The 22,850-nt window shown below is 55.3% G+C and overlaps 8 protein-coding genes across 8 annotated transcripts; 5 read left to right on the top strand and 3 right to left on the bottom strand.

Annotated features, from left to right (window-relative positions):
• Nucleotides 1–944: 944 nt before the first annotated feature.
• On the bottom strand, nucleotides 945–2,841 carry BO95DRAFT_510667 (ankyrin repeat domain-containing protein; the record flags this gene model as incomplete). The annotated part of the gene is made up of 1 exon (XM_025591371.1): nucleotides 945–2,841. The coding sequence occupies exon 1, from the start codon at nucleotides 2,511–2,513 to the stop codon at nucleotides 945–947; it is 1,569 nt and encodes a 522-aa protein (XP_025447128.1). The 5' UTR covers nucleotides 2,514–2,841.
• A 588-nt stretch (nucleotides 2,842–3,429) lies between these two features.
• BO95DRAFT_158001 (zinc finger CCCH domain-containing protein) lies at nucleotides 3,430–5,717 on the bottom strand. The gene is made up of 4 exons (XM_025580699.1): nucleotides 5,173–5,717; nucleotides 5,074–5,121; nucleotides 4,364–5,020; nucleotides 3,430–4,314 (listed from the first exon to the last, which is right to left on the bottom strand). Exons 1-4 carry the CDS (start codon nucleotides 5,368–5,370, stop codon nucleotides 3,664–3,666), a joined length of 1,554 nt encoding a protein of 517 aa, XP_025447127.1. The 5' UTR covers nucleotides 5,371–5,717; the 3' UTR covers nucleotides 3,430–3,663.
• A 1,180-nt stretch (nucleotides 5,718–6,897) lies between these two features.
• BO95DRAFT_438393 (uncharacterized protein) lies at nucleotides 6,898–8,736 on the top strand. The gene is made up of 2 exons (XM_025585505.1): nucleotides 6,898–7,566; nucleotides 7,614–8,736. The coding sequence occupies exons 1-2, from the start codon at nucleotides 7,161–7,163 to the stop codon at nucleotides 8,687–8,689; spliced, it is 1,482 nt and encodes a 493-aa protein (XP_025447126.1). The 5' UTR covers nucleotides 6,898–7,160; the 3' UTR covers nucleotides 8,690–8,736.
• Nucleotides 8,737–9,100: 364 nt separating this feature from the next.
• BO95DRAFT_427524 (serine hydrolase domain-containing protein) lies at nucleotides 9,101–10,294 on the top strand (the record flags this gene model as incomplete). Its single annotated transcript, XM_025584801.1, has 1 exon — nucleotides 9,101–10,294. One exon carries the CDS (start codon nucleotides 9,101–9,103, stop codon nucleotides 10,292–10,294), a length of 1,194 nt encoding a protein of 397 aa, XP_025447125.1.
• A 293-nt stretch (nucleotides 10,295–10,587) lies between these two features.
• Nucleotides 10,588–12,501, top strand: BO95DRAFT_352139 (MFS transporter; the record flags this gene model as incomplete). The annotated part of the gene is made up of 4 exons (XM_025582117.1): nucleotides 10,588–10,913; nucleotides 11,018–12,004; nucleotides 12,071–12,202; nucleotides 12,264–12,501. 4 exons carry the CDS (start codon nucleotides 10,588–10,590, stop codon nucleotides 12,499–12,501), a joined length of 1,683 nt encoding a protein of 560 aa, XP_025447124.1.
• Nucleotides 12,502–13,012: 511 nt separating this feature from the next.
• Nucleotides 13,013–14,926, top strand: BO95DRAFT_352241 (NCS2 family permease; the record flags this gene model as incomplete). The annotated part of the gene is made up of 4 exons (XM_025582124.1): nucleotides 13,013–13,146; nucleotides 13,187–14,087; nucleotides 14,140–14,244; nucleotides 14,297–14,926. The coding sequence occupies 4 exons, from the start codon at nucleotides 13,013–13,015 to the stop codon at nucleotides 14,924–14,926; spliced, it is 1,770 nt and encodes a 589-aa protein (XP_025447123.1).
• Nucleotides 14,927–17,191: 2,265 nt separating this feature from the next.
• Nucleotides 17,192–19,424, top strand: BO95DRAFT_351778 (putative C6 transcription factor; the record flags this gene model as incomplete). Its single annotated transcript, XM_025582095.1, has 6 exons — nucleotides 17,192–17,317; nucleotides 17,421–18,008; nucleotides 18,065–18,216; nucleotides 18,272–18,445; nucleotides 18,546–18,881; nucleotides 18,950–19,424. The coding sequence occupies 6 exons, from the start codon at nucleotides 17,192–17,194 to the stop codon at nucleotides 19,422–19,424; spliced, it is 1,851 nt and encodes a 616-aa protein (XP_025447122.1).
• Nucleotides 19,425–19,859: 435 nt separating this feature from the next.
• On the bottom strand, nucleotides 19,860–21,733 carry BO95DRAFT_427520 (uncharacterized protein; the record flags this gene model as incomplete). Its single annotated transcript, XM_025584800.1, has 8 exons — nucleotides 19,860–20,063; nucleotides 20,140–20,229; nucleotides 20,347–20,763; nucleotides 20,864–21,147; nucleotides 21,273–21,415; nucleotides 21,476–21,498; nucleotides 21,558–21,610; nucleotides 21,670–21,733. The coding sequence occupies 8 exons, from the start codon at nucleotides 21,731–21,733 to the stop codon at nucleotides 19,860–19,862; spliced, it is 1,278 nt and encodes a 425-aa protein (XP_025447121.1).
• Nucleotides 21,734–22,850: the final 1,117 nt, after the last annotated feature.

The following is a 22,850-nucleotide window of genomic DNA, read 5'->3' as shown; positions in this document are numbered from 1 at the left end:
GGTCTCCCTTAAGTATCAAAGCAATGGCCAAACCAATGTATGGCTCATTATCGAGCGCTCATTGTCACTTTTCCACGTTCAGATCGCATGAGTTCCAGGGGATCTTCAGCAGAGGATACCGGGGCTCTCGTTGGATACGAATAGAGGTGATGCCTCACCATCGCAGCAACCTGATATAACCTTCGTCAGCGAAGCTTGGTTGGGCGAGCCCCAACTGGCTGCTAGTTCCCATCCAGTCGAGTGGAACAAAGCTGATCTATAGAGCGAGATCACTGTCGAGAGTGAATCGGCGATCGTCAAGTATTTGTCAAAAGGCGATTTTGTCGCAGAATAATCAAATTGAGGTTTTCCAATTCCGATGTCACGTTCAGACATAAGAACAGGCGGCCGCCTAAGCAGGCCAGTATTCTGTTCGAAGTCCGGGAGTATTAAAGAGACTTGATAACGAATCTTCTGGCCCCCGGCCAAGATGATGAAGAAGTAGGCCTAGTGTGTAAGCCCGGTGAACAGCCTGGCAAACGTGTATTGAGGCTGATTCGGCACCTTCAGAGCTTTCACAATGCGGAGACATCATGGCTGCAGCCCGTCTCTGCCCATTCATGGAGTTCTTGCATCATCGATTGCTTTCGCTTATATCATGATCACGATTAGTTAGCTCTCGAAGGTAAAAAGTTGTCAATCGAGTCTTGCGCTTACCTTACAGTATCTTCAACACCAGGAACAACCAAAGCTCCGAAACACAACCCTGGAAACCGAGACTAACACATTTTGCACATATATCATCCTTCCAAAAGTGAGGAGGGAAAAAGAAAAGAAAACAAAAAAAGACAAAAAAACAAAACAAAAAAGAAAAGTAAAAACAAGAGGAAGACTTGAATTATAATGATTAACATATGTTATTCCAAACAGAGTCTAAACTTACTCGAAGCGACCAAGCCAGTAGCTCAAATGTCGCCCAGCGGGAAATCCTTCTCCTCCAACAACAGGCGTGCCAACTTCTCCAGCACGGGCTCGGTCTTCACCTCCTCCAGCACCGTCTTGGCCTCCGCTCCTTCCTCCACGTTCTCCTCCCACTTGAGTCTGGGATCGGTGCCGTTCAACAACAACACCCTAGCCACATCCAGTACCTTGTCAAGATGCGCCTCCAACTCCATGGGATTATATCGTCCGATGCAGGGCCGGCGATGCGCGTCAATAATGGCATAGAAGGGGGGCTTGACCGGCCTTCCGTCTTTATCATCGGGCTCGTTCCCGTTGGCGCAGCCGGCCTCGAACAAGGTCTCGACGACTTGGATGTCTAGCCGCTGCACCGCGAGATACAGCGCCGACATGCCGAGCGCGTTGACGACATCGAGAGACGTGGTTTGCGGGTCTGCTAGGTAGCGGACGGCGGCGTGGTTGCCGGCGCGCACGGCGTCCATCAGCGGGGTGGTGCCGTACCAGGACCGCGCGTTGAGGAGGCGGCGGCGCAGGCGCAGGTCTCCCGGCGGGAGCATGCCGAGCAAACACTGAAGCATTTGCGCACCGGCGGCGGTGTTGCGCGCGGCGAAGTGCAGCAGAATGCGCGCGATGGGCATTCCACCTCTGTACTCGACAACTGCCCCCGGCACTTTGTGGCCAGGACATCCCACGATGCGATTGGGCTGGTCGTCGGCGAAGAAATCCACGCCTGCTTGCTCGTGTAGCGCGCGCACGATCTCTACGTCGCCGTATTGGGCGGCCCACAGCATAATCTCCGCGGGGATCGGTTCGCCCGGCGCCTCGTGGCTGAGGATGAGTTGGAATAAGGGGATGTTGTGCATCCGTAGGGCGAGAGTGAGCGGGTGGAGGGACGGTTGGTCGGGGATGAAGGTGGTGTGTGCGTTGCCGACCCAGGAAAATGGAGGCACAGCGAAGGCGTCGTAGATATAGGCTACGATGTGGGTGGCCTCGGCCAGGATGGCGGTACCCAGGATGTTGAAGCCGGTGGGCAGCACCGTGGTCGGGTGAAGGCCCGCGGAGAAGAGGAAGTCTATTGCCGCGACGGAGTCTGTCAGCAGGGCCAGATCCAGGCAGCTCAGCCGAGTCGGCGTCAGCAAGTATGCTTTGCATTTGCAAGAGGGCAGGGTGGTTGGCGGCAGGACGTCCTCAACGATACTGTAGGCCATGCGCTGTACGACCGATTGCCAGGGAGAGTCTCTCGACGGCTTGGTGGCACAGAGGGTCGGAAGGGTGACAGCTAGGTCTTGCATCTCTTGCGTGAGAGCGCTCAGCCCATCGTCCTCGCTCTCAGAGTCGGGGTCGAGGATGCGGTAGACTTCCTCGTCCGTAAATCCGGCGCGATTGAAAATATCCAGGAAATCGCGGGCCAGCTCGCATGACTCCTCCGGGTTGGCCTGTGCCTCTGCTCTGGGGAATGCGGAGACAGGCAGTCGTGCTCGTTGGGTGCGGTACAGCTCAGCCAGAACCCGGACGTTGTACCGGTTCTTGCACCGGGGGCATATCTCGGGGAACCTGGAAAGCTGGGACGGCATTGTTGTAAGTCTTTTCTGTGGTGACGATGGCAAGCGTTTGCAGTGAGCAAGTTGTGTACCGTGCGAAATCTATACCGTAGCGTAGATGAGAGCTTGTGATACTAGAGCCTTCAGAAACCCTCGTCTATGTGATTTAGAGTCCATTTTATACCTTTTGCTTTGAAAAGGAATTGGAGTACGTCGACCCGACATAATCCCAAACCTCATGTTGGAAGAGGCGAGAGGACGGCATTGCTTTGTTTGTTCGACGAAATATGCCAATGTGGGCCGCGCTGGTGAAGTTCTGTTTCCTTTATCATGACGACCAAAGCCGGCTGGGTAAGGAGACTCCTATGAACGGCATAATGCTCTGTAGCATTAGCAACCCGGAGATCACAGCCGCTGCTCTTTGATGGCGACCTGGAGCAAACGAGGTACTTCATCCAGCATGAAAGCACAAAGCCAAGCCAGTGTTGGCTTCCAGCCGAAAGTGCCAGAACTCAAAGAAGTAGGCTAATTCGACCAAGCGTCAAGAACAATCAGTGGCCCGGTAAACTCCCTCAAATTTTTGAAAAGAAAGTGCTCAGGTAAAGTGAAACACTAAGAACGATTAGGCGGTCGCAAGAGAAACTTCTTAGTGCTTTCTTTGTATCCACCAGTGTCAAAAAGACATTGTTCTTGCGGGGTCAGATATCGACCTGGGTTCAGGTGGATATCAATGCGAGAATACATTGGAGCGTTGCATGGGAATATTGCATGGGAATATTGCATGGAGGCGATTTCAGGGCCGTCAAGGGAGCTGCTGCCCGTAGCCCACCGCAAAGCAGGAGCCTGGGATTGTTAGTGTCTGTAAGTCAGCCAGGCCTGGCACAATTTCAAGGTAAATTGGCTCCTGATGGTCCGTGTAAAAGGTCGGCATTTGAATGTCAGATAACGTGGGAAACATCCAGAGGAACGATTTCATTTATGCTCAAATGTGGGCTATCGCATTATTACCTCCATGTACCTGAGGTAATCTGGTTTTACATATTGACCCTAGAACGACCTAATGCAGGCGGCGTAGTTAATGATTCCATCTTAGTGTTAATACCTATGTCTCCGTTACGATCGTTCCAGTCTCGGATATAGTATCGAATCCCTATGCACCGATCCTTATAGATCGTTCAGCGCTTCAAGATAGTGTATCGTTGGTTGAATATGCGAAGGTGTTGTCGGAGTCAACCGGGCTAGCTTCTTCTGATGCATCGCTCACGGAGGGTGCGACAACGTCTTCTTTCTCCAAGGCTGGCACCCACTTGGCAATGTGCAGGTCCAGCATATGAGCATGCCTGTTAAATCTGCACGGTTTGGTGCCCCGGCATCCGTCTTTCTGACAGTGATGGCCGAGGAAACACTTCATTGATCGGCAAGTGAGACCGGCGCCACACGGGTGCTGGCGTAGAATGTGGGCCATCACACTGCGGCTGTTGATGTCGATGGGGCCATGGTCGAATTCGCAGTTTACAGTATCACAGTGTCCGGCTAAGTGAAAGTTGTTGCAAGGCCGGTGGAATCTGGCACGACGAGAGTACTGGTCCCGCGCTTCAGGCGAGGGTGCGGCACAGTAGGTATCAATGCGATCCCCAGTCTTGTTGATAGGCACATGAGTCCCATAGAATGGGTCGGTAGTGGTTGGCAGATTGGCTGCATAGTATTCGTGAGTTCGGGATGGAGACGAATTTTCTCGGTCAAAGATTGATGAAGTATCGTCGGGGACTTTAGATATCTGTTGATTTGGTTGTATGTGGAGCTTGATGCATGTGCTTCCATACCTGCAAATGCCCTGTAGCTACGTTAGCTCAGCACGACACTTGGGCCACGGTGGGTGCTACTTTTTGATAATGCTTACAGACCGGACGGCTGAGCGAGGGCGGTATGATCTGAGATTGACTCTGAGTTTGACTTGGAGACTCCCTTGCGTGAACACCAGCGAAGGGTGTCGACATGAAGACCTCCCGAAGTTCTCTGACCGGCAAGTCTAGAGTATTGTACTGATTATGGAACCCGGCCGCTTTAAGAAGGGTGATACGATCTGTTCGTCCACGGTAGGGGGTTAGTAAATTTAGGTACCCGGCATCGTGGCACCCGGCGAAGAAAATATGCTTGCATTGGTTATTGTCAGCAAACATCCGAAACATTTCTATCTCGGTCAGCGAACAGGACGTGGCAGTTGGGAGGACAGGCTGACCTCTTATCTTGTAATCAGCCGCTTCTTTCTTGTCCCCTGCGTCGATAAAGTCGAACAAATCTTGGGAGCTTGTTAGGTTGGCTACAAAGGGCGATAACGATCGGGCTTCATGGCCCACAAGTCCGGAGCGCGCCAGAGCTTTGGATAAACCCAGGACGTTGGCATAGATGCGAACCATGATCCGACATTGGTCCGCGTGACCCCCAAGGCGGTCATGTAGTAACTCGCGAATCGAGTCATGCATGAGTCGAGCAGCCGTGATACCTCCATCGCTTCCAGCTTTGATCAGGTGTTCTTTAAACTAGGCCCCTTATCAGTCAGGTGCCGTACATGACAGAGCATATGGACGCATACCAGGTAGCCATCACCGTCAACTAGGACCAACACAAACGGGTTCCGTTCCTAGGTATTTCCCTTTAGCTGCTGGCCAAGCACAAGCTGGAGCCCGCATACCTGCCCCCTCGCCAACCGTTTGTAACGCTCCCGTCCCTCTTTTTCCTCCTCGTAATCACTCTTCAAATTATTGTAGCTTTCGAGCAGCTCTTGGAACTTGGAGAGCAAGTTTTGCAGGTTGTCGTGGTGTTGTTGGTTTTCGCGGACAATGGTGCCTAGGTGGCTGTCCAAAGCGTTTATGTCGGCATCTGGTAGCATCTTGGTCTTCGGTAGGCTGGACAGAGACTGGGAGGGGAGCTTGGAGTGAGAGAATTGATGGTTGATGATTGTCAGATAGATTTTCACGAAGAGACGAGGCTGGATGATGGACTAGGGGTGGTCGCCGGCCCCGTGAAGTAGTAGAGGTGTGTTGATGGACGCCAGGCATTCAACCGACGTGGTGAATATGCTTGGGGGACAGAAAGGATAAAATAGCGAAGGCAGTCACAGACATTCGGAAGCGAATGCAACAAAATTGAAACAGAGTAGATTCAATTTGACTGCTCTTAAGATGCCCGAGAGATGTCATGGAGGAGAGTGAAGAGAGTAAATGATGATGGCATGGCATGAGCGGTGATGGACCAAGGCAGCAGGTGAATTTGTTTGTTGTGTTGGCAATTGCTTGGAGCCTTATCGATAAGACTCGATCAGGCACCCAGGCAGTCACCAGGCAGCCACCAGGCAAAGACGGTCGGAGAAACTCGCGGGGTAGTCACCTGACTGAGCATCTCCTGGTTGAGTACTGAGGAGAGGTGTCACGTGCTGCATAGATCCGGGATTGCTGACTCACCCGCCCACTTAGTGAAGTAACTTAGATTTATGCACTCACCCAGATATCTTCATCTTCATCTTCAATACCTACCTACCTTTAGTCTGCCATCTTAAAGGTTCCCTGACCAGCTCAGCCACCATCACTCTTTGAAAGAGCATTGCCTTAGATGCCCAGACTTTTTCACACTCCAATATTCAGCTACCTAGGATTGGTCAGGCTTTGCCCGTTCATCGTGCTCCACCGGGCAAGCCATGGCTACTGAGCCGAAAGTCTTTTCTGTGGATTCCCTCACTTTCTCCATGACCGTCGTCTCCTTCTGATTCTGAATCTTTCATCAAGGTTTCGAGGAACACACATCTAGTGCCCCGCAGACATCTGCTGCTGCACCATGGGACGCAATGTTCCTGTGTCGAAAGTCCTCCTACCACGGCGGATGAGTCCTCTCCCGACTTCCCCCTTACACGTACTTTCCTCATTGTTACCCGAGGCAACTCGCCTATTTACCCCTTAAGGATATCCCCCAGCCTTAACCTGGAAAACATTCCCAGGCGCCATGAAATGACGTCGGGTGGATATACACCTAGTGGGCCTAGGCAGATACCACCAATCGCCATCCGTAATCGGGAGGTTTAACACCAGGTTCGATCGAGCCAGTGGGGCTCCTCATGCTTCGAGATGGGCTGTCAAGGAGCTTCGGCTATCCGAAACCTCTCGACCCTCGTGGCCTGTCGCTGTCGCGGGGGTTGGCCTTCCCAGACACTTGTGTCAATGTTTCTTGACTTTAATATCACCATCATACTTTTCACTCCTTCACCTAAGCAATCATCCCTCGTTTTGTCGTTCGTTCTATCCTTCAGTTTCATTCATTCCAGGTTTTCACCCCTAAACTCCGACCATGGCTGTCAAGACGGAGGAAGGATCGTCTCCCCGTCCATACCAGCAAATGGAAGATGAGCACGATTTATTGGAGTCAAATGTGGGCAAAGATGTCCCTCCAATTACAGCGGAGGATGATTCGCCGGCCGACCATCAGAGCAAACAGAGAATCGCTGTCGTGATGACAGCGCTGAGTGTACGAGCACCTGTGCGAGCACAACCCTATGTAACAATCGCTAACATGCTTGCATAGCTATGCGTCTTTCTGGCAGCATTGGACATTGTAAGGCTTTTCTCTTTGAGTATCATGGATAACCACACTTACCCCTGACAGACTATTGTCTCGACGGCCTTACCAGAAATGGTGGCCCACTTCAAAGCTTCCGACAGCGCATACTCCTGGATCGCATCCTCGTACCTTCTTGCCAATGCATCGTGTGTCCCACTGTGGGGTCGGATCAGCGACATCTGGGGCCGAAAGCCCATTCTCATCATCTCCGTGGTGCTCTTCCTGGGAGGGAGTTTGATCTGCGGCGTGGCCGTTAACGTCGCCATGGTCATCGCGGGCCGCGCCATACAGGGAGTCGGGAGCGGAGGCATTACTGTGTTGGCCAATATTTGCGTATCCGACCTGTTTAATGTGCGCCGCCGGTCGGCGTATCTAGGTATTTTTGGGGCAACCTGGGCTATCGCCGGTGCCATCGGACCCATCATCGGCGGCGCCTTCACCACCTACTCGACTTGGCGCTGGTGCTTTTACATCAACCGTACGTGCTCGTGGCACCGCCATTGCTACATCGCTAACCTCATCTAGTTCCCATCGGAGGCCTCGCCTTCTTCGGTCTTCTGTTTTTCCTCAAACTCGATACCGCCCCGCTCACCCCGCTCGCAGCTGGCCTTCGAGCCATCGACTGGACCGGCCTCTTCCTGATCGTTGGCGCCACACTCATGCTCCTCTTTGGCCTCGAATTCGGGGGCTCCCAGTACCCCTGGTCGTCCGCCACGATCATCTGCCTCATCGTGTTCGGGCTAGTGACGGCCGGTCTCTTCCTCCTCCATGAGTGGAAATTCGCCCGCACGCCCATCATCCCCATCACCATCTTCTCCAACCCCTACAATCTGACGGTCCTCCTCATCAACTTCTGCCACGCCACCGTGTTTATCGGCGGGTGCTTCTATCTGCCCGTCTACTTCCAGAACGTCCTCCTCGCCAGCTCCCTCATGAGCGGCGTGTACCTGCTCCCGCTCGTCGTCGCCCTTTCGATCTCGTCCGGGCTGGGGGGATTCTACATGCGGAGTACCGGCCGATCGCGCGAGGCGATCTGTCTGGGGATGCTGTTCACGACCCTTGGCTTTGGACTCTACATCGACCTCCAGTCATACGCTTCGTGGCCGCGGATCATTCTGTTTCAGGTGGTAGTGGGGCTGGGCATTGGGCCGAACTTCCAGGCGACGCTGATTGCGTTGCAGGCGAACACCAAACCGGAGGAGCTGGGCCGAGGGACGGCGACCTTCTCCTTCATCCGGCAGCTCGCTTCGGCGGTGTCGGTGGTGGTTGCATCGGTGGTGTATGGTCATGTGGTGAGCACGAAGGAGGGAACGATGGCAGCGGTGCTAGGCGAGACCCTGGCGGAGGAGATTGTGGCAGCGTCCACCGCGGCGGAGGCATTTGTGAAGATGTTGCCCAAGGGCGAGGAGCGGGAGGTGGTGTTAGATGCATTGACGAAGGCGTTGAGCTGGGTCTGGGTACTGTACACCGCTGTTGCCGGGTTCGGGTTCTTGATTAGTCTGTCATTGAAGGATTTGAGGCTGGGGGATGCGCAGCCGACCAAGGCTGTGGAGGACGGCCGGCTGGACGATGCCGTCGAGATGGCTAAGAGTCGGGTCTAGATGTACATGTATATAGTATGGAGTCATCAACATTCTTTTCCCACCCAACCCGATGCCCAGTCGAACAATGACCGTATTGCTTGGACACTGTACTGTACATTGAGAGATGCACAAGAAGTACAGAAGAGTAGCTTTAGCTTGAATCATGGTGGCACTAGTCACTACCTCGTAGCCCAGCTAATCCGAACTAGGATAAACCGAGGCAGATCCTCGTCTAATCTCACCTCAGCATTGAGTCAGTCAGTTCATACAGTACACATATACATCATTTCCAGGCAGAAATCTATACATATCTTTCTAACTTTTCCCTTTCATTCCTCCTCTCTTTCCTTCCTTCCCTCATCCTCTTCTTCTCTCCTCCTGCTCCCTCTCATCAACACCCAACCCACCCAACCCACCCAACCCACCCGAATGCCCACCCCCACCGTCAAAGGAACCTCGCACCCGGCCTTCGCGGCCGTGCGCGCCCTCTTCTCAACACACCTGCAAACCGGCACCGAGATCGGCGCCTCCCTCTGCGTAAGCATCAACGGCGAAACCGTCCTCGACCTGTGGGGCGGCAGCACCGCCAGCCCCGCCACCTCCTCCACCCCTGCGGCACCCTGGGAAGAAACGACGCTCGTCCCCGTCTGGTCCCTGACGAAACTGATCACGGCGCTAAGCACCCTCCTCCTCATCGACCGCGGCCAACTCTCCGCGACCACCCCCGTCAGCCACTACTGGCCCGCCTTCACGGCCTCCCCGCGCATCCAAGTCCGCCATCTCCTCAGCCACACCTCCGGCCTGGCGGGGTGGGACAGCCCCGGGCCCACCGCCTCGGAGATCCTGGACGTGGAGGTCTGCACCGCGCGCCTGATCGCCCAGTCCCCCTGGTGGGAGCCCGGCACGGCCTCGGGGTACCACATCCTCTCGTACGGGTTCCTGCTGGGCGGGTTGATTCGGCAGGTCACCGGCCGGGGATTGAGCGAGTTCATCCACAGCGAGCTGGTGGTGCCGCTCGGCGCGGCGGGCGGGTTCTTCCTCGATCTCCCCGAGCGCGAGTGGGCGCGGATCGCGGCGCTTGTGCCGCCGCCGCCGGCGGAGTGGGAGATGCCCGTGTTGGAGCCAGGGAGTGTGGCGGCGCGGGCGATATCGAGTGCCGCCGGAGCGGTCGGCGTGGATAGTCCGGCCACGCCGGGGTTCCGGCACGCGGAGATGGGGGCGTCGGATGGGTTTGGGAATGCCAGGGCGATTAATCGGATTCTGGAGGTGGTGACCCTCAAGGGGGTTGTGGGCGGGAAAAGGTTTCTCAAGGAGGAGACGGTCGATCTCATTTTTCAGGAGCAGGTGTCCGGCGTGGATCTGGTGCTGGGCACTCCGGTCACGTTTGGGGTGGGCATGGCGATGGCGAGGCCTTCGGGGCCCAGTTGGTTGCCTGATGGAAGGAGGGTGGGGTATTGGACGGGTTGGGGCGGGTCGTTGGGGTTGATGGACGTTGAGAGGGGGGTCACCGTCACGTATACCATGAATAAGATGGATATGGGGTTGGCGGAGAATGAGCGCGCCAGGGAGTATGTTAAGGCGATTTATGCCGCGTTGGACGGGTATTTGGCTGCTACGCGGTAGATGGGTTGAGTTTATAGAATACTTAGTAGATATATGCTGTGGGAGAGGGGGGGCTGGGATGTTGAGTATAGCTTCGTTCTGGATAGGTATATTGTGTGCAGCCCTCATCCGTACCAAGATCAGCCCTCATGTTACATACACCGTCCCTTTGTGATCGAACCGTGGCTCTCTCCCGCAATGATGACACCACCACTTTGCTCTCCCAGTCACCATGGGCATCATTTAAATGCAACCCCATCGCAGAACATCGCTTTCATGCCCATCTCCGCATCGCATTCCCCCTCCAAATCACCATGCCCTCATCCCCGCATTCCAGTGCCTCCTCCCTCTCCACCATCCCAACCGAGCACCCCAGCTTCGAACCCGTGCGCACCCCCAGCACCAGCCTCCATCAGACCCAGAGCAACGTTGCCATCTCGCGCATCCAATCCCTCCGCCTCACCCATGAATCAACCGTCGGCTCCCGCCGAGGCAGCACCCGGACGCCGCGCGAGCAATGGCTCCCCATGGGCGGTGGGAAGGAGTTTCCCCCGCATCTCCCGGACCCGGATCAGTATGTCGTCGAGTTCCTCGACGAGAAGGATCCGATGCATCCGCATAATTGGGCCACGGGGACGAAGTGAGTGTTATTTAGACCCTGCAAATACTAGCATGGAGCTGGAGTGCGAGCTTGTCTGAGCTGCTGCTGCACTCCATAAAACACAAACCCTAACCATCCCGCAGAATCCTCCTCTCCGCAATCTTAGCCTACGTGACATTCGTCTCCTCCTTCGCCTCGGCCATCTTCTCCTCGACCGTCACCGCCATCAGCGAACAGTTCCACATCAGCACCGAAGTGGCCGTGCTAGGCGTGACCCTGTACGTCCTGGGCTTCGCCGCCGGCCCGACGCTGTGGGCGCCCCTATCCGAACTCTACGGCCGCCGCTGGCCCATCACCGCCGGCATCTTCGGGTACAGCGTGTTCACGATGGGGACGGCGACGGCCAAGGACGTGCAGACGATCATGCTCACGCGATTCTTCGCGGGGCTGTTCGCCGCCAGCCCGCTGGCTATCGTCCCCGCGGCCTTCGCGGACATCTACAACAACCGCACGCGCGGCATCGCGATCGCCATGTTCGCCATGGCCGTGTTCGTGGGACCCTTCGCGTCGCCCTTCACGGGCGGATTCATCACCATGAGCTATCTGCACTGGCGCTGGACCATGTACATCGCCAGCATCATGGGCTTCCTGGGGTTCGCGCTCCTGCTCCTCTTCTACCGTGAGACGTACGCGCCCGCGCTCCTGCAGCAGAAGGCGGCGATCGTGCGCCGGCAGACCCGGAATTGGGGCATTCACGCCAAGCAGGACGAGGTGGAGATCGATCTGCGCGAGCTGATCACCGTCAACTTTAGCCGCCCGTTTCGGATGCTCTTTACCGAGCCGATTGTGTTTCTGGTCACCCTGTACATGTCGTTCATCTATGGCTTGATGTATGCGTTGCTGTCGGCGTACCCCGTGGTGTTTCAGGAGATTCATGGGATGAACCTGGGGGTGGGCAGTTTACCCTTCATCGGGCTGATTATTGGCGAGTTTGCCGGAGGGGCGTACGTGTTAATGAGTCAGGGGAGCTACACGAAGAAGTTGATTGCCAACGGAGACGTCCCGGTGCCGGAGTGGAGATTACCCCCGGCGATTGTAGGCGGTGCGGCGTTCACAATCGGATTATTTTGGTAAGGGAAGCCCCCCCCCGCAGTCATCACCGAGTTGGGAATAATAGCTAAAGAAGGCTGCGACAGGTACGGCTGGACGGGCTGGACACAGTCGATCCACTGGATGGCCCCAACCGCTTCTGGAGTGTTCACCGGCTTCGGAATATACTGCATCTTCTTGCAGTGCTTCAACTATCTTATTGACTCTTATCTGCAATTGTGGGTCGATGAGGAGGTCCCTGCATCCCTGCAAGTCATCAGCTGACGAGAGCTACTATAGTGCTGCCTCGGTGTTCGCCGCCAACACTATCCTCCGGTCCGCGGTGGGCGCATGCTTCCCCTTGTTCGCCAAGCAGATGTTCGTCAACCTGGGGGTGCAATGGGCAGGCACCTTACTGGGATGCCTCGCCGCGATCATGATTCCCATCCCACTGGGGTTCATCCTGTATGGCCCAGCACTGCGGCGAAAGAGTAAATTTGCGCCATCGCCCGTAGTCTTCCAGGAGAAAGCTTGTTGATAAGCACACGTGAAAATGTTCCGTAACAGATTAGAAACCTACTTCATTTGGTTGCTCATTTAGTTGCTTCTTAGCCTGCAGTTTTCCGGCGGTTGCCAAGGCTGGCCACCAGTTTTTCCGCCGCTTAGCGAAGTAACCCTAGCCGATAACAATCAGGAGATATTCACTGCAACGATGCTGATTGCCTGGAGGCGAATTGCCAAGCACGCCACCCATGGACAGAGCAGCCAGTCCAGTCTGGATCCATTCCTTTGCCAAGCTGCCAAGATGATAAGGAGAAAATTTCCCACACGTTGCTTTCCCGATCGCGTGCGGGTGCTTATCACTTGGCCTCGTTCCCCGGCTCCCGCGACATTTTTTTTCGCCGCTTCTGCCTGACAGACCACATATAATCCCTGGTTCCCCGGGCTTGGGGGGAAAGCTGTCAGCGTTGTCTTGTTTTTTTAATTTCATTCCTCGAGCTTGTCTCGCAGCAGATTGTCTTGCAATAGACTGACAGTCGCCTTGCACCATGGGTTTGCAGAACTGGGTGCATGAAACCAATCTCGCGGTGGCTCGCAGCCCCGTGGGGAGATGGTTCCGGTTGGAGAACTCGGGCCATGTAAGTGGTGGCACTTTGTGGATGCACAGCGGTGCATCGCGAGCGTGACTGATCCCTCCCTTAGCCCAAGGAACGCAAGGGTAGTTTCTTCTTCACCGAGCTCCGCGCCGGTCTCGCCACCTTCTTCGCGATGGCGTACATCATCAGTGTCAACGCGACCATCACCTCCGAATCGGGTGGTCCCTGCGTCTGTCCCGCGGACAGCATGTCCGATCTCTGCGCCACCAACACGGAGTACCTCCTGTGCGTCGAGGAGGTCAACCGCGATGTCGTTACCGCGACCGCTGCCATTTCGGCCCTATCGACCTTCTGCATGGGACTTTTCGCCAATCTTCCGGTCGCACTCGCCCCAGGCATGGGTCTCAACAGCTATTTCGCATACACAGTGGTCGGATATCACGGATCGGGTTTGATTCCTTATGGAATCGCTTTGACGGCCGTCTTTGTGGAAGGTTTCGTCTTCTTGGCTCTGACGCTGTTGGGTATCCGACAATGGCTGGCCCGTGCGCTACCTGCCTCGATCAAGCTGGCCACCGGCACGGGTATCGGACTGTATCTGACCTTGATCGGCCTCACTTATAGTGCGGGTATCGGACTTGTGACGGGCGGCACCAGTGTGCCCATCGATCTGGCAGGATGTACCGAGAGCCTAAAGGATGCGACCACTGGTGCTTGTCCTTCCTCCGCTGTCATGCGCAGCCCGACCATGTGGATCGGTATCTTCTGCGGTGGTGTGCTCACCGTCGTCCTCATGATGTACCGAGTCAAGGGTGCTATCATCATGGGTATCCTCCTTGTCTCTATCATCTCGTGGCCCCGCCCCACCGATGTCACCTATTTCCCTCATTCTTCGATCGGAGACAGCCGTTTCGACTTCTTCAAGAAGGTGGTGACCTTCCATCCCATCACGCGCACGCTCGTCGCGCAGGAGTGGAACATCAGTGGTCACGGCGCGAAGTTCGGGTTGGCTTTCATCTCGTTCTTGGTACGTGAATATTCCCTAACGGCTGGTGAGGGCACACGACTAACAGCAGCAGTATGTCGACATTCTCGACACAACGGGAACGCTGTATTCGATGGCGCGCTATGCAGGCACGATTGATCCGGTCACGCAGGACTTCGAGGGCAGCTCTATTGCCTATGTGAGTATCCTCAGTCGTTCTTTCTGTGCGCTCCGACGCTAATTGTCCCCAGATGGTGGATGCCATTTCGATCTCGATCGGGTCTCTGTTTGGAGTTCCGCCCGTGACGGCTTTTGTAGAGAGTGGGGCTGGTATCTCAGAAGGAGGCAAGACGGGGCTGACATCCTGCATGACGGGCCTGTGCTTCTTCATCTCGGTGTTCTTCTCGCCAATCTTTGCCTCGATCCCTCCCTGGGCGACTGGTTGCACGCTGGTCATCGTCGGGGCGCTGATGGCGCAGGCGGCGACGCAGATCAACTGGAAGTACCACGGCGATGCCATTCCGGCATTCTTGACGATTGCCATCATGCCGTTCACGTATAGTATCGCGTACGGGTTGATTGCCGGTATCTGCAGCTACATCACGATCAACGGCATCACGTGGGTGCTGGCGAAGGTGACGGGCGGGCGGTTGGTGCCGCCCAACTTGGACGAGAGTGAGCCATGGACATGGCGGATTCCAGGAGGGCTGTTCCCTCCGTGGTTGAAGCGGGCGGCGCGAGGTAAGAAAGACTTTTGGCGCGACGATTCGATGGATCGGTCGTTTGGAGGAGAGGAGGAGGAGCGACGCTCGGTGGTGTCTAAGGAAGAGGAGTTGCGGGAGAAGAAGCAAGTGGTGGATGTGAAGCCACAGCCGGTGTAAACACACAACATGTGACCTTGGAGCCTGAGGCCACAATCCAGGTCTTCCAGGTCCGCGTCCAACGCTGCCGCGCCTAGCCGGCGCCTCGCCACTTCCGCCTCACTTACTCGTATGAGGACTCAGCTCTACCGGTTCTATATGTAACATGAGCGTCATAATAATAACACTAATTATGAGTATTTGTCACGAGCATTCCCTTTTGCTACGCCACACCCATCGGCACAAATCTCACGGAAATCAAATCCCTCCTGATAGTTCCCGATGATACATGGTAATTTCCACGCAGGAACAGAACACCAAGATCGCTGTGGCCACCGCATCTGGTGGTTTTAGGGCGCTTTGGCCCGTATCGAGTTAGGCCTCACCTGGTGGCTGATACTTTATTGGGACTGTTGGGTCCGGGCGGCCATAGGAAATGATTTCCGGCAGGTAGCATGAACCACGATGGGCGAATGATGAGGTACGTAGGAGTGAATGCCGGTGTTGGCCCCAATTTTTTAGTCGATACAGCGTCCAAGTGCCGAGCAAGCCCGAGCTACCAAATTACTATAAGCTATGGCCTAGGAGTGAAAAGATGGGAGTCTCTTTCGGTGCGCAAGTCGAGAGACTTGAGATCCGACCGGTCTAAGACCTCGATAGGTCGCTGCACTGCTCCCTGACTGGGGTAAGGGGGGGGGGGGGGGGGGCGAATTCCCGACCAGGTGGTTACGGGGTGGTAGGAGTCACAAGGGTTGGGGGGGGGGGGGGGGGGGGGGGGAAACCTGTTCTTTTCTCAGTGTCTCTCGTCCTCTTGAGGTTCTGACTACTAAAGTAGTGGGCCTCAACATTTTTTTGTTCTTGGATTGAGACCGTGTGGGAGTGACGATCGCCTAGGAATTTGATTGATTGAGTCGAATAGTCGAATGAATCAGTTCGATTGTTCCCTAACTTTTACCTTTCAACCTTGTTGGCAAACCCGATCGGCCGGCGGAGATAGCCAGGCACTATCTGCCACCCAATCATAAACAGCGGAGATAGTAGGCGACAGGCTGATTAGTCCCGTGACTGGGAAATCACCAGTCAGATGCAACAGCGTGCTCCAGCATTGCCGGTTTCGGGAATTTGCCCCCCATTCCTGATTCGGTTCGGCCGGCAGGAAGGAATCATCTCGGGAATAGTTCCCAGCTGAGAAGGAGTTATCCTAGCAAATGAATGGATGGATGGACTTAGGATGTACTTTTCCAGCCTGCTTTGGCTTCAAACGTACGGAGTATGACTACGGGGTACCCATGGTTCACGGTTCATGGTTCATGGACCCATGATGCCCGAATGCTGCCACTTGCCTAATCCAGCAACCTGCGTCGACATGGATCAGATCTACTACATACTACCGTATGGACTGTACAAGCTGAGAAGAGACTGACTGTAGTTGTGACTGAATTGAGCCTTTGCATTTTGAACTAATACCTATCAAGTACCTACAGGCAACTGGAGTCAATAGTTCTTTGCCTGCATGATCCGTGTCGGTCTATTGTCGTCTATTGTCGATTGTCGATTGTCGATTGTCTATTGTCTACACAAAGTACAGAGTATTCTCCCATTCATACAGGAACTGGAAGTATGAGCATGAGCATCTAGCATGAGCATCTAGCATCAAGCGGGTCGATCCACTTTCTTTCCCTCCTCCACCTTTTGGTTTGAACTGAGGTCCATCCATTTCAATCCATTACCTATTATCCACTTTGGTCCCAATCGAGTGGAAGGGATGTTCCCACCACCCAATCGTCCGCCGTCATTCCTCTTTCTCCCCCTCCCTCGCGCTGGATCGACCTGCTTTCTCTCCTCTCCTGCACGGGATCTGCCATTCTGAGGCTGCTCACTCCTACTCCTCCACCTCCAACCTGAACTACCTACTTACTTTTCCGTACTTAACTTACTAAACTAACACCACCACTAATCAACACTTCTACCACTCACCACCCCATTCACACATTCATGCATTTCCGTCTTTTCCCTCCTGCGGTTCCCTCCTCTCTTTCTCCTCCTTCCCCTTCTCCTCTTTCTTCTACTATCCTGCCCTCTTCCTCCTCTTATCTTTGCGATTCTTGCGCCCTGTTATCTTCGACCCTTTCACTTCCTCCTTGACCTCTCCTTCCTCCTTCATCCCCTTCCTTCGCTCTATATTCTCTCGCCGTTGTCCCTTTGCTTCTTCTTTTTCTCCTCCTCCTTCTCCTCCTCTCCCCACCTTCTGCTTCTCCCCGTGCGATTCAGTCATGGATCCTCATCATGTCCGATACTAAGTCGCGCCCGTTGGCTCCGGCCCCTCCTGGTGCCAATGCTGCTCTCGACAACCATCAGCGCAGAAAGAATGTTGGTACTGCTTGTGCCGCCTGCAAAGCGCGGAAACTAAAGGTGCGCGGCTCATCCTCCTCCATTATTTCTCGCCTTTGCCCTTCTCCCTTCTCCCTTCTCCCGTCTCCCTTCGCACGCACACTAACCGAACGGCGGACTATAGTGTACCGGATCCGTGCCCTGTGCCAGCTGCGTCAAAAGCAATGTCGAATGCACTCTTGACAAGAGCGCCGACAAGCGCCGCCGGGGCGCTCTTAAACGCAAAATCGATGAATTGGCCGACAAGGAGGAGTTGCTGGTCCGCCTCGTGGGTGCTATTCGCGAAAGTGGCAATGGCCATGTCATGCCCCTCATCGACCTCATCCGTACCGATCCCACCCTCGACGAGATCCGCCAACACATCCACCTCCATATCCCGCAGTCGGAAATGGAGTTGACGCCCGACCTGGCTCAACTGAGTCGCGAAGTTCAACATCTACAATCCTCCGACCGCTCGCGACCTATGCGCCGCATGCTCGAAGCCAAGCGTGCCGCCGACTCGCCACGGTACCTCGTACCGGCGCATCCTTGGACCGTTGTAGTACCGGACTCCCATTTTGTTTCACATCTCATATCGCTCTGGTTTACCTGGTCGCATCCCTTCCGCAACTGGATCGATCGGGACCTGTTCTTGCGGGAGATGCAGACCGGCAAGCGGTCAGGGCGATTCTGTTCTCCGTTTTTGGTCAACAGTATCCTCGCCGACGCATGTGTAGGTTGGCACAGGTCTCGTGATAGCTTTACGCCGAGCTGAGCTAATCAGATTAGGCCTACTCGGACTATCCGGACGCGTTCACCATCCCCGGCGATGCCGCTTCCAAGGGCGTTCATTTCTACGAGGAAGCGAAACGATCACTCGACCAGGAAGCCGGGCGGATCACATTGCCGACCGTGCAGGGTCTGGGGATTTTATGGTCGTGGTAGGTCATTTGGACGACACCTCCAACCAAGTTCCTGGGTTGACCTTCCACGTAGTGCTGCTCGGACCGGTCGCGACCGTCAGGGCTGGATCTATCGTAACCAGCTTGCCTACGCACTGCAAGAACTCTTGCAGGAGAACTCCACCCTCGCCGCTAATCCCGACCTGGATACCTTGCGGATGGTTCATGGGCTGAATCGCACCGTCTGGGGGTTATTCAACGTCGCCACGTACGGCCCCTTAGCCCGAATTCTGACTTCTGCCTCCTCCTCTTCCATCGCCCCCCTGCGCCCGGTCCTGATGAAGGAGCTCCACTGACGCGTCGGCCAGGATCAATGCCCTGACCGACCGGAGCCGCCCGTCGATACCCTTACCCGACCGCCACCGGCTCCCACCTTCGCGCCATGAGGGCGGCCCAGATGACATATGGCAGCCCTATCCACGCCCGGTCGCTGGCATCCCTGGTCACGTGGACTGTCTATTTATCGCTCTCTCGAACTTGACTCCGATCGCCTACGAGGTGACTCGATTATTCGAGCTTCCGCCACGCGCCGATCTTGCCGCGCGGGTAACTGTTCTGCATGAACACCTCCAACATTGCGCAGACCACTGGCCTGCATGCTTGAAAGGCACGCGACTCGAAGCGCCTCATATCCTGTGTCTGCAGTGAGTCCATAGTCTATGAGTCCATGGTATTCGATCTGGTTCGACTGGTAACTTACCGAGGGATGTAGCATGTATTACCACCTGATTGTCCTGACGCTGTATGGAGTGGTTCTATCCGGCACACCGCCTTCGCCGACCGACCGGGTTGGGCTCCACGCCCGCGCTGTGCGGCTCTCGGCGGCGCGAAACATTGCCCATCTGACTTGCATTCATCGCTCGTGCTGGGGCGTGGAGCGGATGCCGGTCAGCAATAGCTCCTGTCTGTTGGGGGCTCTTCTCGCTCTGTTGGATGGGCTAGACGAGCCCGACAACCGAGAGGCGTTTATCACCCTTTCCGTTGCCGCCAAATCATTAACACGACGGTGGGACGGTGGGGAGAATCTGCTGGGGATCGTGCGCACCACAGCCCAGGCTCAAGGGGTGATTTTGCCCGTGGAGACCGCCTCTCTCTTTACAACTTTTCTGTTACCACTAGCCACCACCCCGATTTCGGGAGTCGACGAATCCCCCGATGGGGCGGAGGAAAGCAGTCCCGCCGGATGAGGTGGCCTGAAACCCTCCTTTGCCCATGCCCAAGTTGATACCCGAGAGGATCCAATGATCCCTCCTCAACGGGCCAGCGAGCCCTGAACCGACCGGCCTGTGTGCCGGTCTACGACTGAATCTTGAGCCATGCCATTAGCTGGACCTGGACTGTAGCGACTAGTAGCCGGTCACTCCTCAGGATTCGACCCCAGCTACTTGCGGGCTCCCGATTCAGCATTTGTCTCATGTGTCTCTGAATCACTGCCATCTTAAATTAGTAGCTATTGCACCATCATTTAACATCTTATAATCATAACTCATTATACATCATGTCTGCCCGGATCGATCCTACAGAGTAACTCAATGCACTGTCTATGATCTCCACCCCGCGAACATCCAAGTCATCACTTCATAGCTCCCGTCAGTAACCCCTTCCCGGGCCTTGCGTCACCTTCACACCGTCTCCACCCTCTGTCTCACCGGCATCTTTCTGGTTCTTCTCTTTGCAGGCAGGAAGTAATGCCACCAAGCCCAGACCGCCATGGTGGCGAGGGTCAGGGGGATCGTCACCGCCCAGTACAACCAGAACGAGCCTGCCATGAACCAGGTGTGTTCGTCGCCGTCGGTGAAGTTGAAGAAGTTGGTCCCGAAGAGGCCCTAAGCCGTCAGCCATCAGCTCCAGAACAACTCTCCTTCTCAAAGCTTATTGTGTAAAAAACAAAGACCCACGTACCGACACAAACGTCCCCGGCAGATAGACCATACTCACCACGGCGATGGTCTTCATCATCGCCGAATCGGACTTGGTGTCGTGGCCGAACCGCTGAGAGACGAGATTGAACCCCTAACCCCCACTTTCTGGTTAGCGAGATGACCAGTGCAAGAATCAACTCAATCTCCAGAAAAAAAAAAAGGGCAGAATGGGAAGGCCTCCACGCACCAGATTGATCTCATTGTGCAACCGCTCCGTGAGCGAGCGGCTGCGCGTGTGCAGCGCATGGAGCTGTTTGGCGAGGGCGCGGAGAGCGCGTTCGGTCTGGAGAGTAGAGAGGTGCGTGCTTGTGGTTGGTGCTGGGGCGCAGTGGCTGTGGTTGTAGCTGTGATTGTGATCATAATGCGATGGGGCGTTGTAGCTGGGTGTGGGAGTGGGAGTGGGAGTGGGAGTGGGATTTGGTATCCCTGCTACTGCTGCTGCTGCTGGAGAATACAACCCCGCCGACCGAATCTGCTCCCTCACCAAACTCTCCACGGTATGCTGGGCCACCTCGAGGGTCTCGTTGGCGTGGAAGATGTGGCGCGCGATGTCGTGCAGGTGCGGGAAGAAATCCGGCGTCAGGGCCGTGGGGTTGAGTCGGCCCTATCCTCCCTCAACTCTATAAGTATTGCATCACGGACGGCTGGGGTCCTGTAGTGCTTGTTTCTTTTTGGTCCTTGAAGTGCAGGAAGGGCCAACTAACCTTCTCAATCTCCCGCACCAGATCCCGTAACCCCCATATCGACCGGTCGTATTCCGGGATCAAGGCCGTCGCGAACGCCGCGTGCCAGGCGTACGGGTCGTGCGCGCGCCGGCGGGCGGGCGGGGTGAAGGCTTTCAGGAATATGCGGGCCGCCAGCGGCAGGTCGATGCAGTAGACGGTCTGGTGGCTGGTGGTCGGGTCCCAGTGCACGTAGCAGGTGGCTTGCGTCCAGTGGTATTTGTGGGGTTCGACGACGCGTTTGATTTTGTAGGTGGACCATGATCCTTTAGACTGTCTGTTAATTTTGTGGTGGTGGGAAGGGTATATGAATGGGGGATGCGGGGTTATGGCTGAGGGGGAGTGGCTGGCTGGCTGGCTGGCTGGCTGGCTGGCTGGCTGGCTGGCTTACTGTGCTGGATCAATTGGCCGGCTTCGTTGGGGATGTCCTCGCAGTCGAAGGAGCCGTTCAGGTCCTCGGTGATGATGGGTTGGAAGCGGTCGGGGAAGAGGGGCAGGTGGGAGGGTTCGTTAAGGATCGTGGTCGAGGTGAAGCTAATTTCTTGATGTCAGGGTGCTGGTGGGTGCAGGAGTGGGACAGAATTGAATGAATACATTATTGTCGAGTAGCGTGGGGTCTATTGAGGTTGTTAGTATTGTTTGCTCAATTAAGCTGTGTGGAGGGAGAGTGTGTGACCTCTGCATCCAACTCAAGCAGCGAAATGCGCCGTTCTACCCAGTCATCTGGCTCTGTGACTTGGTTAGCCAGGTCTGGATTGCCAAAAAAAGCAAAGAAGAGGAAAACTTACCGCATTCCTCGAAAATCCTCGTCTCCGGTCGGTCGGCCGACGAGCTGGTGCGGAGTTTCTCCATTGCGCGCGGAGGGTTGAAGGCACACCCAGAACTAGGCGCCCATCGCGAGGCTGGTGATGGTTTGCCTCTTCTTATATACAAACAAACAGGCTCGATTGACAGCCTACTGCAGGCTAGACCAGCCTTGTTGGCGGCGCAGTTAGCCGCCGTACCTAGTGAGTCGAATCCCCCCGAATAAAATGAAGCCCAACCGTGGCGCCAAGCCGAGCTCATCCTGTAGGGCTTCGGCGAGGATGCGCCCGCGGGCGGCGTGTGCTGCGTGTGCTGGCGCTGTCTGTCATCTCGCATGGGGCTGTGGGCCGGGCCTGTCAAGGATATCTTGACGGTTTGGGTTCATGGAGATGGGAAGAGTGGAATTATGCTGGTTGTTGATGGTTGATTGTTGATTGTTGCCTAACTATTGAGAGTGTGAGACAATCACAGCCTTGTCAATACCCCAAGGACCCTTGTCAACGGTGGTGATGGTGGAGGCTGTTCCACCCCCCCCAAGAGACAATGTGGAGGATATGATTGCAGGAGATAAATGTCTCTTGTGTTCAGTACTTGCAGCTGACTTGCCATTGCCACTATACTACTGTTTTCGTCGGAACTACACTACAATTCCCCATGAACCGTGGCACAGGTGGGCGCACTCCCCACTTTATGGGTGTGGAGTCGACGAGCGACCGGGTGAAGTCAGTACGATTGCGGTGCAGAGAACCAGAAGAATTGAAGAATAAATGACAAAAAAAAGAATAAATAACTCATGGAAGAGAAGAGAAAAAGAAACAGCTCCGAACATATGACTACAGTCGAACAAGCAACAACCCTCCGGCGATAACCACAAATTACGTAGATTGACCCTCGCTGATAAGCATCTGACCGATTGGAGATTTCTTCCGAGGCCAGCTCTTATCAGCCGTCATTAATTAATTCTCAGGAACGGGACGAGCAACTCATTTCCCCTGGACGGGACAAAGAGGTAAGCAGCTTGCGAGGCAAAAGACCAAGGGAAGCGGGCAACAGCTGAACTCGGCTGGCTTTGCCCTGGTTTGAGGCGGGGAAAGATTGGTGAGAAGTGAGACTAGTGGTGATGATCGCCGAGGTTCTTGCAGCGCATGACTGATTGTACCTGTCG

This window comes from Aspergillus brunneoviolaceus (genome assembly GCF_003184695.1).
Source record: "Aspergillus brunneoviolaceus CBS 621.78 unplaced genomic scaffold BO95scaffold_4, whole genome shotgun sequence".
NCBI classification, from domain to species: domain Eukaryota; kingdom Fungi; phylum Ascomycota; class Eurotiomycetes; order Eurotiales; family Aspergillaceae; genus Aspergillus; species Aspergillus brunneoviolaceus.
Note: the sequence above shows the minus strand (reverse complement) of the source record. Positions and strands in the feature narration are given on the sequence as shown.

Excerpts from the sequence above, each read along its gene's own strand:
- BO95DRAFT_158001 (XM_025580699.1), bottom strand. The coding sequence starts at position 5,370 with ATGCTACCAGATGCCGACATAAACGCTTTGGACAGCCACCTAGGCACC. Across the intron at positions 5,122-5,172 it reads AACGGTTGGCGAGGGGGCAG|GAACGGAACCCGTTTGTGTT; the intron begins GTATGCGGGCTC and ends GGAAATACCTAG. Across the intron at positions 5,021-5,073 it reads TTGACGGTGATGGCTACCTG|TTTAAAGAACACCTGATCAA; the intron begins GTATGCGTCCAT and ends TAAGGGGCCTAG.
- BO95DRAFT_438393 (XM_025585505.1), top strand. The coding sequence starts at position 7,161 with ATGGTGGCCCACTTCAAAGCTTCCGACAGCGCATACTCCTGGATCGCA. Across the intron at positions 7,567-7,613 it reads CTGGTGCTTTTACATCAACC|TTCCCATCGGAGGCCTCGCC; the intron begins GTACGTGCTCGT and ends AACCTCATCTAG.